The sequence below is a fragment of the Anopheles darlingi genome, chromosome 2 (assembly GCF_943734745.1).
Source record: "Anopheles darlingi chromosome 2, idAnoDarlMG_H_01, whole genome shotgun sequence".
In the NCBI taxonomy this organism is placed as follows: Eukaryota; Metazoa; Arthropoda; class Insecta; order Diptera; family Culicidae; genus Anopheles; species Anopheles darlingi.
In genome coordinates, this window is record NC_064874.1 from 69653557 (window position 1) to 69668099 (window position 14543).

General features: G+C 48.0%; 2 protein-coding genes across 4 annotated transcripts in view; one reads left to right on the top strand and one right to left on the bottom strand.

Annotated features, from left to right (window-relative positions):
• Window positions 1-14543, top strand: part of LOC125952409 (uncharacterized) — a 310728-nt gene that overhangs the window by 133107 nt on the left and 163078 nt on the right. The gene's annotated exons all lie outside the window — the stretch shown is intronic.
• Window positions 1-14543, bottom strand: part of LOC125952334 (neuronal acetylcholine receptor subunit alpha-7-like) — a 61502-nt gene that overhangs the window by 34585 nt on the left and 12374 nt on the right. Inside the window, exons 2-3 of the mRNA XM_049681776.1 lie at window positions 5907-6046; window positions 334-378 (exon numbers count right to left, since the gene is read on the bottom strand). Coding sequence (XP_049537733.1) covers window positions 334-378; window positions 5907-6046 — 185 coding nt within the window. The remainder of the gene's footprint in view (window positions 1-333; window positions 379-5906; window positions 6047-14543) is intronic.

Sequence of the window (14543 nt, forward strand, 5' to 3'; positions counted from 1 at the left end):
TGTGTAGTTTGTATCCTAGGCATGTGTGTGTGTGTGTGTCTGGGTGTTACGCAACTTTAACAGCGTCAAAAACCGCAACTCAAAACTGAGGAAAATGTGAAAGTTAGACAGAAATATGATTTCTGTTTTGGTGTCGTGGTTCCCTCGTGGTTAAGCTATCGCTATCGCTATCCGGTGTCCGGTCTTTGAACGTCCGATGAGGGTCCAGACTCTGGGGCTGTCTTAAAACACTCCGAGATCGAGACGGCCGGACGCTACAGTAACGGGCGCACCGTGATAGCAATTGAGCGCAACAACCAGAGGAAAAAACCACGTGGTACCGGTTGTACTTACGAGCTTCAACCAAATGTTCGTCACGAGCAGCTGATTTTTTTCGTCCTGGAAAAAAGTGGAAACACGGAAAAGCTTTATTAAAAACCAGTTCAAAATCCAGTCGTAGACATCACAGCAATAACGCATAACTTAATAAACTGTGACTGACAGCTTTCGACAATTCGTTATGTAAATTGGATATAAAGTTGCTACTTTTAATTATGATGAATTTGCAGCTCGGCTCGGATAATCGTTGTAAAAAGCTGTCAAAATCCCCCTCCACACGTTGCCTGTCTAGGCTTTATCCATGTGCGTTATTTGTTGACTAAATGTTGACTAAACTAAATTAGTTGCTAAATGCTCTATCAGTGCGTCCGTTATTCCTTAATAAAATAAAAAATAAATAAATAAATAAATAAATAAATAAGTAAATAAATAAATAAATAAATTAATATATAAATAAATTAATAAATAAATAAATAAATAAATAAATAAATAAATAAATAAATAAATAAATAAATAAATAAATAAATAAATAAATAAATAAATAAATAAATAAATAAATAAATAAGTAAATAAAAATGCAGCGTAAGAATATTTAAAAAGAGTTCGTTTTGTATGAGCAGCCAAAGAGTAAAGACTGTTTCCTCTTCGAAAGTTGCCTAAAATAATAAATAATAGCCCGGGGACGCCGAAATAGAAGTCAAAGAATTCACAGTAGGGAAGGACGAACATCGCAGCAATCAAAACGGACCACTTGGCATAAATGTATTCGCAGCGCCGACACCGACAGCATAACAGCATAATCCTTCCAATACGAACTATCGATTATCAGTCGGTACCGGGTCTACCACTCCAAGCTGTGTGTAATTACATCTCGATGCGCATCACGTCAGCGCTAATGGAACTGTCCTGTTACTGTTTGCGCCGTCCAATCGCTCCGAGCTAATTCGTCTTCCAGCTAGCCTCATCGCCGTGTTGTATTGTAGCATAAGGCGAGGTACAGCAAGACCGGCTAGTGATAGGCCAGTGCGCGGTCCAACACTGCATTCACAACACTAATAGAGCCACATCGAAAATTGTTCCAAAGAACGGATTGGTCGAATCGAACGGAATGCCAGGGAAGCGGATCAATTATGCAACCCAAAGGCACTGCCCTCTGGTCACTCTGGTGGTCGTCCGGACGTCGGGAGAGGTCGTGACCAATAGTGGAAGGTGTTGCAGCTCTCAAAGCCACTTCCAACGAGGGAAAAACAATGACCTAAACGTTTAGACACATCAACGTGAAGCATATCCTTCGATAATGCCCTGATTTGTCCATCCAGGGTAGTGCTCCTCTCGATACTGCTCCAGCAATAGTTCCGGCTCGAGTGCCAAGTGCCAAGTAAAGGGTTCCAACTTCCTATCTATTTGCATCTCAATTACAGCGCCAACTCCTTTGACCGTCAAATGCGCCTTTCTTCTCGCCCCATCTCCTTAAACCCAAGCCCCTTCCCAGTCAGAAGGAGAGTGTTGTTGCTGGAGTTTCGCGTCTCGAGAGCAACATGCTCATATTGACTCAGCATAACAATGATAACAACACTTGATAGAGGAAGGCTCTCGAACCATTCATGCTGCGAGCCCGAGCACCATAATGCTCCATAGAGACTGTAAATGCGAGTGTGTGTATATGTGTATGTGTGCTAGCTGCAACAACAGCAACAGCCCCTCCAGTAACAAGGATAGAGCCAACGCAGCAGCAGCGAACGTAGAGCGACCTGGTGATGATCCTGGGCACCACCGTTCGGTCGATGGAGAGCGCTCGAACCGAGAGCACGAGAGAGAGAGAGAGAGAGAGAGAGCGAGAAAGAGAGCAAGGGAGCATGAGAGCGAGTGAGCGAGAGAGGGAATCGTTTATTTAAAAATTTACAAACGCAAGCGCACAACTGGCGGACACAATTCAGCTCGGTGGTTGCCATACACACACACATACACTCATAGAGACACACATACACGCCGCTCGCGTTCCCAGGCACGGGATTCCCGACCCAGCAGCGAGAACGAGGAGCAAAAACCCAGCAAAAACCTTTCGGTAAGCTCCGAAAGTGGGCCAACCGCTCCCAGAGTTGTCCAGGCCGTACCCCACCAGCCAGGCCAGTGGAAGAGTGGTGAAGAAGATTCCATCCTAACCCTTTACCACCACCACACAACTCACTTTTCCGAGGTGGGGAGGGAGTTGTAATAAAATTTCGCTGCAAATCCACTTCAGCCCTTAAATGTGCATGTAAAATCACTTTTGATAACCTTCGCTGCCTCTTCCCCTTCCTACCACCTGCTGCTCCACCAACACCACCACCAGAACCGCCAATAACCCCTCTTACCCGGGCGTGGAAATGTGGAAAACCGAAACAAAAAATGAAAAACCCGAGAGAGAAACACGCGCCAAGCAGGAAACGGATATCCTGATCCGGTGTTCGGTTAGGCATCAAACTGAACACTAGACGGGGAGCGGATTTGAGGGAGCAAAGGGATAGAGAAATACAACTGGCACGAGCAGAAGATAGCTCCCTGGTTGCCGACCGCGAGACGGAAGGCGGAAACCGCCTGCACCGAGCCATATGAAGCACCGGTATCCGGTTCACTTTCGGTGGTCGACCGAATTCGTCGTTCCGGTTGGCAGAAGGGAAAAATGGTACACATGGAAAAGAGGGGGGGGGGGGGGCGGGTGGGTACATGTACTGGCAGGCGGGCTGCAGGAGTTAATTTTCCTGCCGCGGCGCAGCGCCACTCGGATGAATAGTAAATGACAAGGAAAGTGGCAGGCACCGCCCCCCTCCCCAGGGCGGTGGAGAATGGTCACGGACGGACGGAAGGGGTTGTGATGGAGCAGCATGGATATGATACATTTGATTACGTGCTCAGCGAAGGTAATTAGAGTAATCCTATCACCGATGCCGGGCCCACCCATCCTGGCCCAGCCACCAGCAGCGCACCATCCCCGTTTGAGGGGTAAATTTTCGTGGAGTTTTCGCGAGCATAAAAAATCGGTATGCCGATCGACAAATGGTATGTAAGGTAGTTATGTTTTTGTAAAGAGAGCTTAAGCGATGAAGCCGGTATGTATTTCGTAGAGCAGAGCGGAGAGAGAGAGTTTTTCGTAGAGCAGGACATCTATCCCATGATCCCTCGAAAGCGATAAACCACGAGGGACCGAAAACGACAGAACAGTTCAATTGTAGTTGAAGTTGTTAAATGGGAATTGTAGAAAAGTAATAAGTATATGCCAATTTAATTGTTGTGTTTCTGTTGTAATCAGTATGCATAGAAAAATATCCTCTCCTGCAAACAGTTGACCTTTTAGTTGATTTTTTCATGGAAAACCTAAGCTAAAAAATTAAAATCACATAACACAAAATAACTGCAATATTTTTGGCGATAAAGCTATTCAATAGACCTCAAAAGATGCACTTGAGATTAAAAAAACTCAAATGCATCGTTGAAATGAAGCGAAAAGACAATTATTTGATTATTTTGCAGTAAAACCAATGCATAAATGTACAATGAAATACATTGTGGTGAATAGACTATTTTTGCATACTACAGAAACTCTTTTCCAGGAATTTTAACAGATAATTAGTCTCTGAGATCAACGTTTAAATTCTACCACTTTGTGATTTTTTTTGTGAATAAATGAATTCATAACCATATTCCAATAATTTCTCGTCGAACCTCAAACATTAAAAGACAAATTGGCAAAAAATATTCGTAAAATCTTTTTTCTCATCTCTTTGAAATTAAATCGATAACTTTTAACCAGCGAGCCTTTTGCTTACGTGAAGGAATACCTTATTACAATTTTGCACAGCTTGTGGTGTATATTCACGTCTATTGGACAAAGGATTAGTACCGGAACGTATGCTCTAGGGACGTTCTACAACATTTCGTGACTCTTCCTCATTTTATGCTGCTGGTTGAGTATTATTTTATTTCTGTAAATTACTGCACTTTGATGCCATTGGCTTGTTTTGTTGGACCAGATTTCAGAACACCTACAATTTATTTTAAATATGTAAACAATTCCTTAGGAATCTGTGTGAGTGATCTGCAGTTACAGAGCTCACGTTTGTTCACGAACAAAGACATCAGAAAATGACATCGCAAAAATTAGAAACATTCTCTGAGAACTTTTATATCTCCTATTCCTGTATCCCCCCCCCCCCCCCACACACACACACCTCCCCTTTTAACATAAATTAGAGACATAAATTAGGTTTATCTACCGTTTAGTTATTTCTAGCCAAAACGCTGAGCAAACGCTTTTTCTCTCGCACTTCACAACCACCATTAACACTCTGTCAGAAGCACAGTTTTCTGCTAAGCGATTCCACCCGTATTTGTGTGGGTGTGTTGCGATGCGGAAATCCCTCCCCCTTCCACAGCTGGAGTGGTTCGCACAAACTGTGGTGAATCAATTCCAGAACTAATCACCAGCGGCGCCCCCAAACCCAAAAAACGCAATCGGTTAGCTTATCCCTGAAATCGATCGCCGTAAATTCGTCGCTAAATCGGACTCACTCCAACCAAGCCAACCTGCCCATCGCGGCCATCGCGCGTGCACACGTGGAAGCAGTAAAAATATCCTTTTTATTGACATTTATCGTTCCTCCAGATTTTTCCTTCACAACTGTCGAACACACAACACACACCACGACCATCACGAACCACGGGACCTCGACGTCGTAGTCCATTCATTCTCCTAAAAAGGGGCCTCTTTCGGGGCCTCTTGCCATTTAATGATCCATGACCAGGAGTTTTGGAGTTTAAACTTGATCACCGGAAAGCGAAGCGAAGGTGGCTCTTGCGTCTGCACACCTGCACCATGCCGTCTTCCCCGTCCCCCGTAAGCTGCATAAATCGCAACCCAGAGAAGAAGGTAATGGTGGTGGTAGTGGTGATTTTTGGCTGAAGCGAAACTGCTTGCGATGCTTGCTTTTTCCACCCGAACGAAACGGACCAGCCTTGGCCAAGGGCAGTGAACGAGGAGCTGGCGGAAAATGGTTGGCGCCAACTCCAGCGGCCAGGCGCTCAGAGTCGCCAGCTTTGCGGCTCACTGAACCGGATGGGAATGCGAAACTAATCGAATGACTTGGGGGTGGTGTCGGACGGAAAACCGCGAAAATCTCAAAAAAAAAACCAACAAAAGCACCCGCCACCAAACGAGCGAACGATCGATCGATGTGCACCGATGAGGACCGAGCGAAGCGACCGAACCGTCGATGGTAATGACTTCAACTTGAAACCATTTCCAAAATGGTGATGATGCGCTGCCGGCGATGCTGATGATGATGCTGATGCTGATGAGACCGACGGAGAAAAAGGACAAAGCCCTCTCTCGCTCTCTTGTGCGTGGAGGCACGCCAGAAAAAAACCGCGAATTGTTTTTTGTGTGAAGTATTCCGCGCGAACGTGACCGTCGCGGGTGAGCATCAGCACCACGCACCAGAGCCAATGAACTGTGCGAACCAAACTCGCACAAGATAATCGCTACCCCCGCGATGTCGCGCGAAAAAATCACGAAACAGTGTAACGTAACGTAACGACACGTTCATACTTACCACGTCAATGATTTGCATCAGCGTTAAACCAAAGCTCAGCTGTAGTGGGTCCGATTCGTTCACCACCGGTCGCTCCAGGATGTTGTACGAGTCGAGCAGATCGTGCAGCAGTCGCTTCTCGTTGTATCCGGCCATGCACACTAGAGGGAAAAGAGGGAAAAAAGAAGAAAGTGGTCGTCAATGTGAGAAGATATTTCGGAAGGATATTTCCGATACACGTAGAACGAATTGCAAATGAAGTGTCGAATCTTTCTTGGTATGCTATTGTAAATCTAAATTTGAAATGTTTTATATATTTCTTAAACTGTCACAACAAGATAGCAACCTCTGTTTACGGTAAACTGTTATTAGCTTGCAAAAACCGGTCATTTGGTGACATAAAGTATTTACTTTAAATTTTGCGAATGCTACAATTCATTGCGATTGTTAAAAACATCTGCAAGCGATAGAAGTAGACCAAGAAATAAATCAGACAAATAAATAGTAGTTAACAGACGATGTTGAAAAACAACAACCATTTCCATTAATTTTATAATCGATTAAATTCATTCCACAGACAGAAAATTGTTTTCGATCGTATAAGACTCTCCCTCTAGACAATTAATGGCCCTAGTCGATAGCTTTTGTGGGCAATGTGTACATTTTTACAGCAACTTCCAAGCGAATTTCCAACAGACCTGATTAGCAGAAAATTGTTCTGAAATAAATTTCTTTCATCTTGACCATTCTCAAACACGACGTCAACTTCCACAAAAACTCATTTTGAAAGTTCTTAACGGTACCATTGCTAGCGTGTATTGCTAGCGTGTACTGCTTTACGCTCGAGACGTATTGTGCTTTCTTGATTGTTGATTGCCGCACCGCAAGGATAATGTTCTATTTCCCGAGGCAGCACGAACCCAGGAACTGCGCCCACCACCTTGATCGCTAACAAACCTAACGAGCAAAAAAACTTCCCCAACCAAAAGCACGAACGCTAACGCTGCGTTTGCCGCACGATCCATTTCATCTCCGCAAGGACCACAGGATTTAGCCGCCGCAGGAGGGGGGGGGGGCACCCCCACCGGGTCTCACGGCATAAGTTGTGACGTCGAGCCAAAGAATCCCTTTATTATTATGAATGCAGGGAGAAAATTAAATCCCCCGCCCCGGTCCGTCATCCCCGTCCCCTTATTGCGGGGTCAACCGAGCCTGAAATCCACCGGAATGTATGTTACAGAACGCACCCAGGCGAGAAGCCACTGGCGGCCCGGCGCACACATGATAATCGAGTGTAACATGTTCATAATGCGGGCTGTACATGGTCCCCGTTGTACCAATTTCGCTCGGGATTAGGCCACACGCGGACAGTGCGGACCCTCGACCACCCTAACCACCCTCGACCCTCGAGCGAAAGGGCGAATGTCATCCGGTACACCGAAAGCTCAAGTCGTAAAGTTCTGGATTTAAGAGCATCCCTGGTCCCCGTAATTCGGATCGGTTTCTCGGCCACCACCATCAGCACCACCACGTGCTGCATCGCTTCACAGATGCACAAAAAACGTTCGCTTTTACCTGCTACCTGGCGCCTCCACTCTAACTACCATGCGTCTCCATCGGCACGCAGCCAGTTAAGTGATTTTTTTTATCCTGTGTCCGGAATTTAAACCAAGGTGGTGTTACACTGGATATAAAGAGTTTTAAAGCTGTTTAACTGTGAGTTAAAAATACTAAAAGTCTTGTATAGGATCAGTTTAGTGAAAAGAAATACAAAAATAACTCAAAGACCCTTCCGGGACATCAACATCGGTCCGTGCAGCAAAACGAACCAATAATCGCCAACGATACATAGCAAGATCCTGCTCCTCTGTTTGTTCTAAAAATAAATATCTGGAAAGATCTCGGTCCAATCCGAAATCGTCATGATATTCTTCGAGTTCGTTCGATTCGAAGGAAAATTCCAAGTGGAAGTGGCTTTGATTGTGTATGTGACCGAAGAGAGTGCTCCGCTAAGTACCTCGGCAAACACAAATAGTGCCCTTCACACACACACACACACACACTCAGGCGGGCACACAAGCACAAACAACCAGCAACGCATCTACCAGCAACAAAGATCCCTTTTTTCTGCGCGTGAATGGCCATCGTAACCCGTGCGGAAAGAAGTGGTAATTCGGCCATTTTGGGGACACATAAAAGGGGATACAACCGCGGCACCACGTCACCACGTCACCGCGTGTTCCCGTGAGACCCTCTTGAGGCTCTCTTTGGGGACCGGATGATGATGACAACGATGGCCGGATCATGGTCAGAATTCAAAAGCAGCCGCCGCGCAACCCATTTCCACCCAATCACACCACATCATCTGTTTGGTCAAGGGTAAGGAGGCTGGGTAGCCGGGGGAAAGGTCTTCTTGATGACCGCAAGCACGTGCTTCGCTTCGATGGAATGCTATCCGTAGTAGCTCACTCCGGGGGCCAACAAGCAGCGACCAATTGATTCCGAGTTTTTGTCCGCTTGCTGGTCGGAATGCCCCCCCATTCGAGAGGTCCTAAAAAACAAGGCCCCTCAACTACGGGACGTCACGGGTGCGGTGCCGAACGTGCATTAATGCATAAACCGCGAGAACGCGATTAAAAAATGAAGTAACGCAAAACGCTTGACTGTCTCTCGCTAATCGCGATTGCATTTAGATTCTGAAGCGGCCATTCTTCAACCATTCCGATTCCCGGGTAGGTCTCTGGCCCCTTTAAATGGAAAAGACGCCGGCACGTGGCACGTGGAACGTGGGCGCAGATTCCACGGATCATTACCAGAACCACGACCACGGCTCCGGTTCCGGTTCCGGGATGTGCTAGCTGCTGAGCCGAACAGGGGGAAGGAGGGGGAAGTGAATTGTCCCCCACATTTTTTCCGGCCTCATTTTTCCCTCCCTTCTCACCCGGCACCCTCTTCTTTACCGTGGCGAATGAAATGCGGCAAGGACAGGATGAGGTCATTAAACTAATGATCCCATCATGCTGCTGCTGCTGCTGCTGCTGCATCGTGGTGTCTGGGGAATCCTCCCTCCACCCACTCCCACCCGATTGTGGCAGAGTGCGTCGTCGTCTGTTGCAGGGTTGCAGGTATGGGTTGGGGATAAAGGGAAGGCGATACTAACTCACTTACTTCCAGATCCGTGGTCACAGTGGTCCCCGTGCACTTGCAAAACGCCAAGCACCGCCAAGTGGCCTTCGAAGTGAATTCAAGCGAAGGAAAGAGGCACCTTCTCTCTCTATTTTCTCTCTCTCTCTCTCTCTCTCTCTCACTCTATTTTTTCTCTCTCTTTCTTTCTCCCTTCTTATCACGTGCATCACGGACAGGTGCCATCGGGAAGCGGGTTATGATTTTTCATCATCGCCATCCCCACTTTTTACATTTCCCAACCCCACTTTTCGTCACCCTCTTCTGCTTGATGCACTAGATTTTTTCCGGTTTTCGTCGTTTACGCCATTCGCTTTTGCGCTCACCTCATTTACTCACTCACACACACACACACACACACAAACACCCTTCAACAACCCTTCCACCGACAGCAGCAACAGCCAAAGATACCAGCAACCCCTCCCCGGTTGAGTAACAGAGCGGATTCCATATCATCCAAGCTTTTTGCTCCTCACACACACACACACACACTATGCATGGCTCAGCAACGACCACCGTCATTTCCATCCAGCGCAAGGAGTCGAATCGCCAGCGGCAACATAACCAGCATTGAGCGGAAAAAAGGTTCGAGGGAGGAAAAAAAAGGGGATGAAGTGCAAGAGAGAGAGAGAGAGAGAGAGAGAGAGAAAAAACAGAGTCTCGCTCGCAACTAAATAACGAAACGGCGCAACTCTCGGCAGCCTCCGTTTGCCCAACCTCTCACCACCACCCTATATCCTCCATCCCCTCCTCAAACCTGCTGTCAGCTGCTGAGTTTTCCATCCATCCGCGCGCGCGGTAAGGGGGAGGTTAAGAGGTGACGGCGAGGGTGGTTTGTTTTACCTTTCAGCTCCTCTCTCTCTGGGCGCCCTTTCGACCAATGCTAGGAATGGGTTTTCGGGGTTTGGGGGCCTCGGTGCGAAGGGAGCTCATTCCAGAGTTACGGCGGGTTTGGAAATGAAGTAAGCAGTGAAGCGACCGCTACCACTACCACTACTGCTACTGCTGGCTGTAAAGCATAATGCTTGCCACGGCCAGGACCAGGAGCAGCAGCAGCAGCTAGAGACCGTTATGCCGGGACCTGGGCAAATCGAAAGGTCCCATTCTGTTATTTTTCTATCAGACCTTATTTACTCAAAATGTGTTTCATTTTTTCCACCCCTCCCCACCGCAAACCATCCCACCTCCCACTCTTACCATACCCACTAGCCACCTACACACACACACACACACACACACCGAGCGTACTCGGTGCGACGCCAGAGGCGACTGTTCCCTGGAATCCGAGCGAGCGAACGAAGTACCGAGTGCAAAACGGGATCCGGGCAGGCCAGGAACTCCTCAGGACCGGGACCGGTGCTGCTGCTGCTGATGATTACGCGATCCCACGCCATCCTCCTTCCTCTCGACAGCATTGGAAGCTGGTGCTTCCGCCACGCCGTCAGCGGAAGTTCTTAATTTTGTGTCACTGCTTCCGGTAGCTAAATCGATCAGCGAAACCAGGCTTCTCCTCTTCTTCCTTCACCTCTTCCTAGGTCCTTTGCTTGCTGACAGCTTTTCCAGCAGCGCCTTTGTCCTGGAGCGACGTAAAGCCCCAAAGAGTACGTCCGGGAATGTGTGCGTGCGCCTCGTGACTGGCTAGTTGGTGATTTAATAATGTGGAAATGGTCCCTAAGGACACAAAAGGCTCTGGCAGCATGTTCTGGGCACCACAACCGAAGACCATAACACTCGTTTCTTCGATCACTGATGAGCCTTTATCATTTTTTTTTAAGAAGCAAACGCCAATGCTTCCACGACAATCATTCAACGCAAACAGTTAATAGTTATTAAAGATACCTCCCCCATATCGGGGAGTAACTAATCTGACTGTGAGTGAGGCAGACCTCGGACTTGGTAATCCATGGTCCAGGTGCCCATTTGCAAATCGAATCGCTGGAAAAAAAACAATACCACATCCTGGACGCTGTCGTAGGAGCTGCAGGAAGTAGATCCGGACAAAGTGTCGTAGAACAGTGCAAAGGTACCCTCCCGGCACTCTCTTACCGCTCTGGCAGCGGGAGCTCCTTCGCTAGGCTGAAAGCCGGAACAGGGAGTGCTTGTAATGAAAATTCATCTTCGCGGTTCTCTCTGTATCTTTCGTTGAAAAAGAAGAGAAAGAGGAGGACCAGTGTGTGTATGTGTGCATGTGTATGTGTGTATTTTATTTTCGCTTCCATTTCACCGTCCTACCTCTCCTCTTCCTCTTCCTCTGCACATGTAAATGTACTCACCGCAGCAGCAGCAGCAGCAGCAGCAGCAGCAGACAAGGTAAACATGCCACCCATCATGGATAATGGAAAAGGTGGTCTGCTTCTGTCAGCTGAAGCGTGAGCGGCATCTGCATTATTAACTACGGCTCGTCTCCGGCGGTCTTCCCCTTCCCTTGCCCTCCACCCGGAGGCCATCCAGTCATCCCGTAGTGGGGGAGGGTGGCTCGAGTCCTGGAATTCCGTGCCAAGCAAAACCAGGTGCAGGTGTACGATACGATTGCTGTATCAGCACCCTTCTCCCCGCCCGGGTACCGACCGAAGCCGCCGGGACACAATATGTGTAACATTCATATTTGCACAGGAAGCGCCGCGTGATACGTGTTTTCGGTGGCCGCCCCACCGGTTGTCCGAAACAGACAACCGAGAATATGGCTCTCGTTGAAACCTCCATTTCAACGGGATTTTCTCTTTCTCTCTCTCTATGTGTCTTTCTCTTTCACGCTCTCTCGTATCACGCTGTTATCACGTTGATTGTTGGAGGAAATCGTTTAAGGATTGACTTGGAGCGATTTTTTTTGCTGGGATTCTGTGGCTGCTGCTCCTGTTTCAATTGCCGCAAGGATGCTGATCAATCAGCTTATCCTACGGGTTATTCAAGTTTCGAAATGCTGCAAGTGTTGAACCGGGAATATCCTTCGTGTTTTGAGGACTTAAATGTCCGATTAGTACAGTGAAAGCGAGATTTTATTGCATTGGCCTCAGAACACATGAAATAATTTCATTGCATGGAGATATCTCGCTTATCACTCGCACATTTCACTCGATTGGCAATTCATTTGAAATCCTAAATGACCTATTGTTCCATATAAGACCTCCAGGCCTATTGATGCTTGATAAATCTTTTAGAAGACTTTTTTATGACCGTTAATAGAGCTTCTAAATGCATGCAAGGAATTATATTATCTGTGGAACTCAAAATCTACCCAAAAACAAATAGAATTTGATAAAAAAATCTACAATAGTTTACGAATCGTCGTTTTTAACCAAATTTCCATTCCATTCCATCCATTTCCAACATGCTCTAGTTACCAGTACTTGATTTTTAGTTTCCGACAGTTTGCAAAACAATATTGCATTCGTTTATCAGTGCATAGCATTGCTTGATATTGCAAGATGCCGAATGACAATTCACTCTGACAGTCACTCTGATTACAGCACAGTACCGGCAATTGAAAGTTGCCAGCATGTACCGACACCTTTACGTACCTTAAAAAATATGTCCATATAAAGAACTGGATGCCAATTTCTTATGCTTTCCAACCCCAAGAATCGCTCTCAAGGAAACAAACGCGGTTTACGCGTTTTTTCCAGGCTGGCCTGGCCAGCATTCGCCGAGATGCGAGATAGCAAACACTCGTTCGCGTTCTTATCGTTGCTCTACTTTATCGAATTAAATGCCGGCACGTGGCGTGATTCTTGTTTCCTGGATTTGGGGCTCACTCGCGTTCTCTCTAACACACACACACACACACACACACACACAGAAGGACGCAGACGCACGCCCCACGTTACCACGTCCACAAAACGGAATTCCGTGCTCGGCCTACTAAGACGAACCCTCCCCCTCCCTCGCCAACCCCCTCAAATCCCACCTTACGATGCATATCCGATCCGCTTTTCCCAGTATTCCTCGTCGATCCCGGGCACCCCATAATCCGCTCAAGCGATATCCAGTTAAAACGAAATCTTACTTCCTTCCTTCCTTCCCCGTTCCTTTTCTTCTCCACGCGCCGTGCGCTAGTGTTCCGGCGAAAAGAGAGAGGGGGAGGTAAGATGCGCGACAGCATTCCGGGAAACCGACCGCGGTTTCGCGCGGGAACGTTGCCCCGCCGGGGGCGGTCCTTATCCCATCAACCCGCAGGATTAATGGCAGCTGATTAATCCAAGCCGTTACAGTTCACCCCTCCCCTCGCTCCGGATTCCCGTCGTGGCGCACCCTTCCGCTCTGAGAATGGATTAGATTTGGAATGGCGCGAACGGCGACAACCAAGATGTTTGATGTTTTTCGGCGTGGGTACATGTGTTTGGTGCCGGAGTCTTCGTCACTCCTCTCTGGCGCTCTATTAGACGACCGCGAGTGCCCGATGACAACCATCGCCATCGATTGGGACTCCAACACTCGCGCATCCAGCATCCTAACGCTCGGTATAAGGATGTCAGCCAATAAGCAGAAGCGGCAGCAGTCCCGGGGTTTGGGCAACGAAATGAAGCGAACGAAATTAAATCATAAATAAGAAAGGCGCGACCAGGCGTCGGACCGTCGGTGCTTGGTGCTTTGGTTGTGGTTGGCACAAGCCCTCCTTACGGGACACGATCCCACCGGACACCAACAGCAGCAGCAGCAGCAGCAGCAGGCGCACCAGAACGCCCAGGCACGCGCTCCTCTTTGGCATCTCTTTGGCATCGAACACACACACACACACACACATCTGTACACAAAAGTGCCGCGTCACGTTGCTACCCGAACCCGGCCCGTGTGACCACCCCACCCTCCCCGGGAGATTGGGAGAAAGCGGATCTAACACCAAGATTTCACTGCCAATGATTGATGAACATCATTAATTTCAATACAGAAGTTGTCGTCGTCGTCGTCGTCCGTGCTGCTGCTGCTGCTGCTGCTGTTGTTGTTGTTGTGAGCGAGCTTTTGTTGTCACTTGGTTTGGTTCGCTAGCATCGTCCCAGCGCACCGGGAAACCCCCCTAGGGAAAGTGCCGGATGTTGTGCAACTTCTTCCATCCGATGGATGAAACGTCATCCTCGCCTGAAGGGGAACGGTGTCTAGCAGAAGCTCGGGAACCTCAAGAAAACTTCCGAACCGAGCATAAGCCCGACGCTGGTGCCCACAACATAAGAAGACGAAGAAGAAGAAGAAGCACGGAACGAGTTCCTCCGATGATGCATTACGGGATGAACGGGCCTCTTTCTCCATTTTTCATTTCATTAGCGCGTGAGCCGGGAGTGGTCTCCGGTCTCGGTGTGGACCCCCTGGGCCGTGGGACCTCATGTGCCGATGAGTTAGGATCCCGGGGAACTTTTGAGCTAGCTACCGAGCAGAAGCAGAAGATAGCCGGCCCTGAAATGCATGCAGGTTCCTCGGTAAGGACGGACAGAAGGTCCTGCCGAGAGACCGTTGCAGAAACGTTGCTGATGGTTGTAGCAGTGG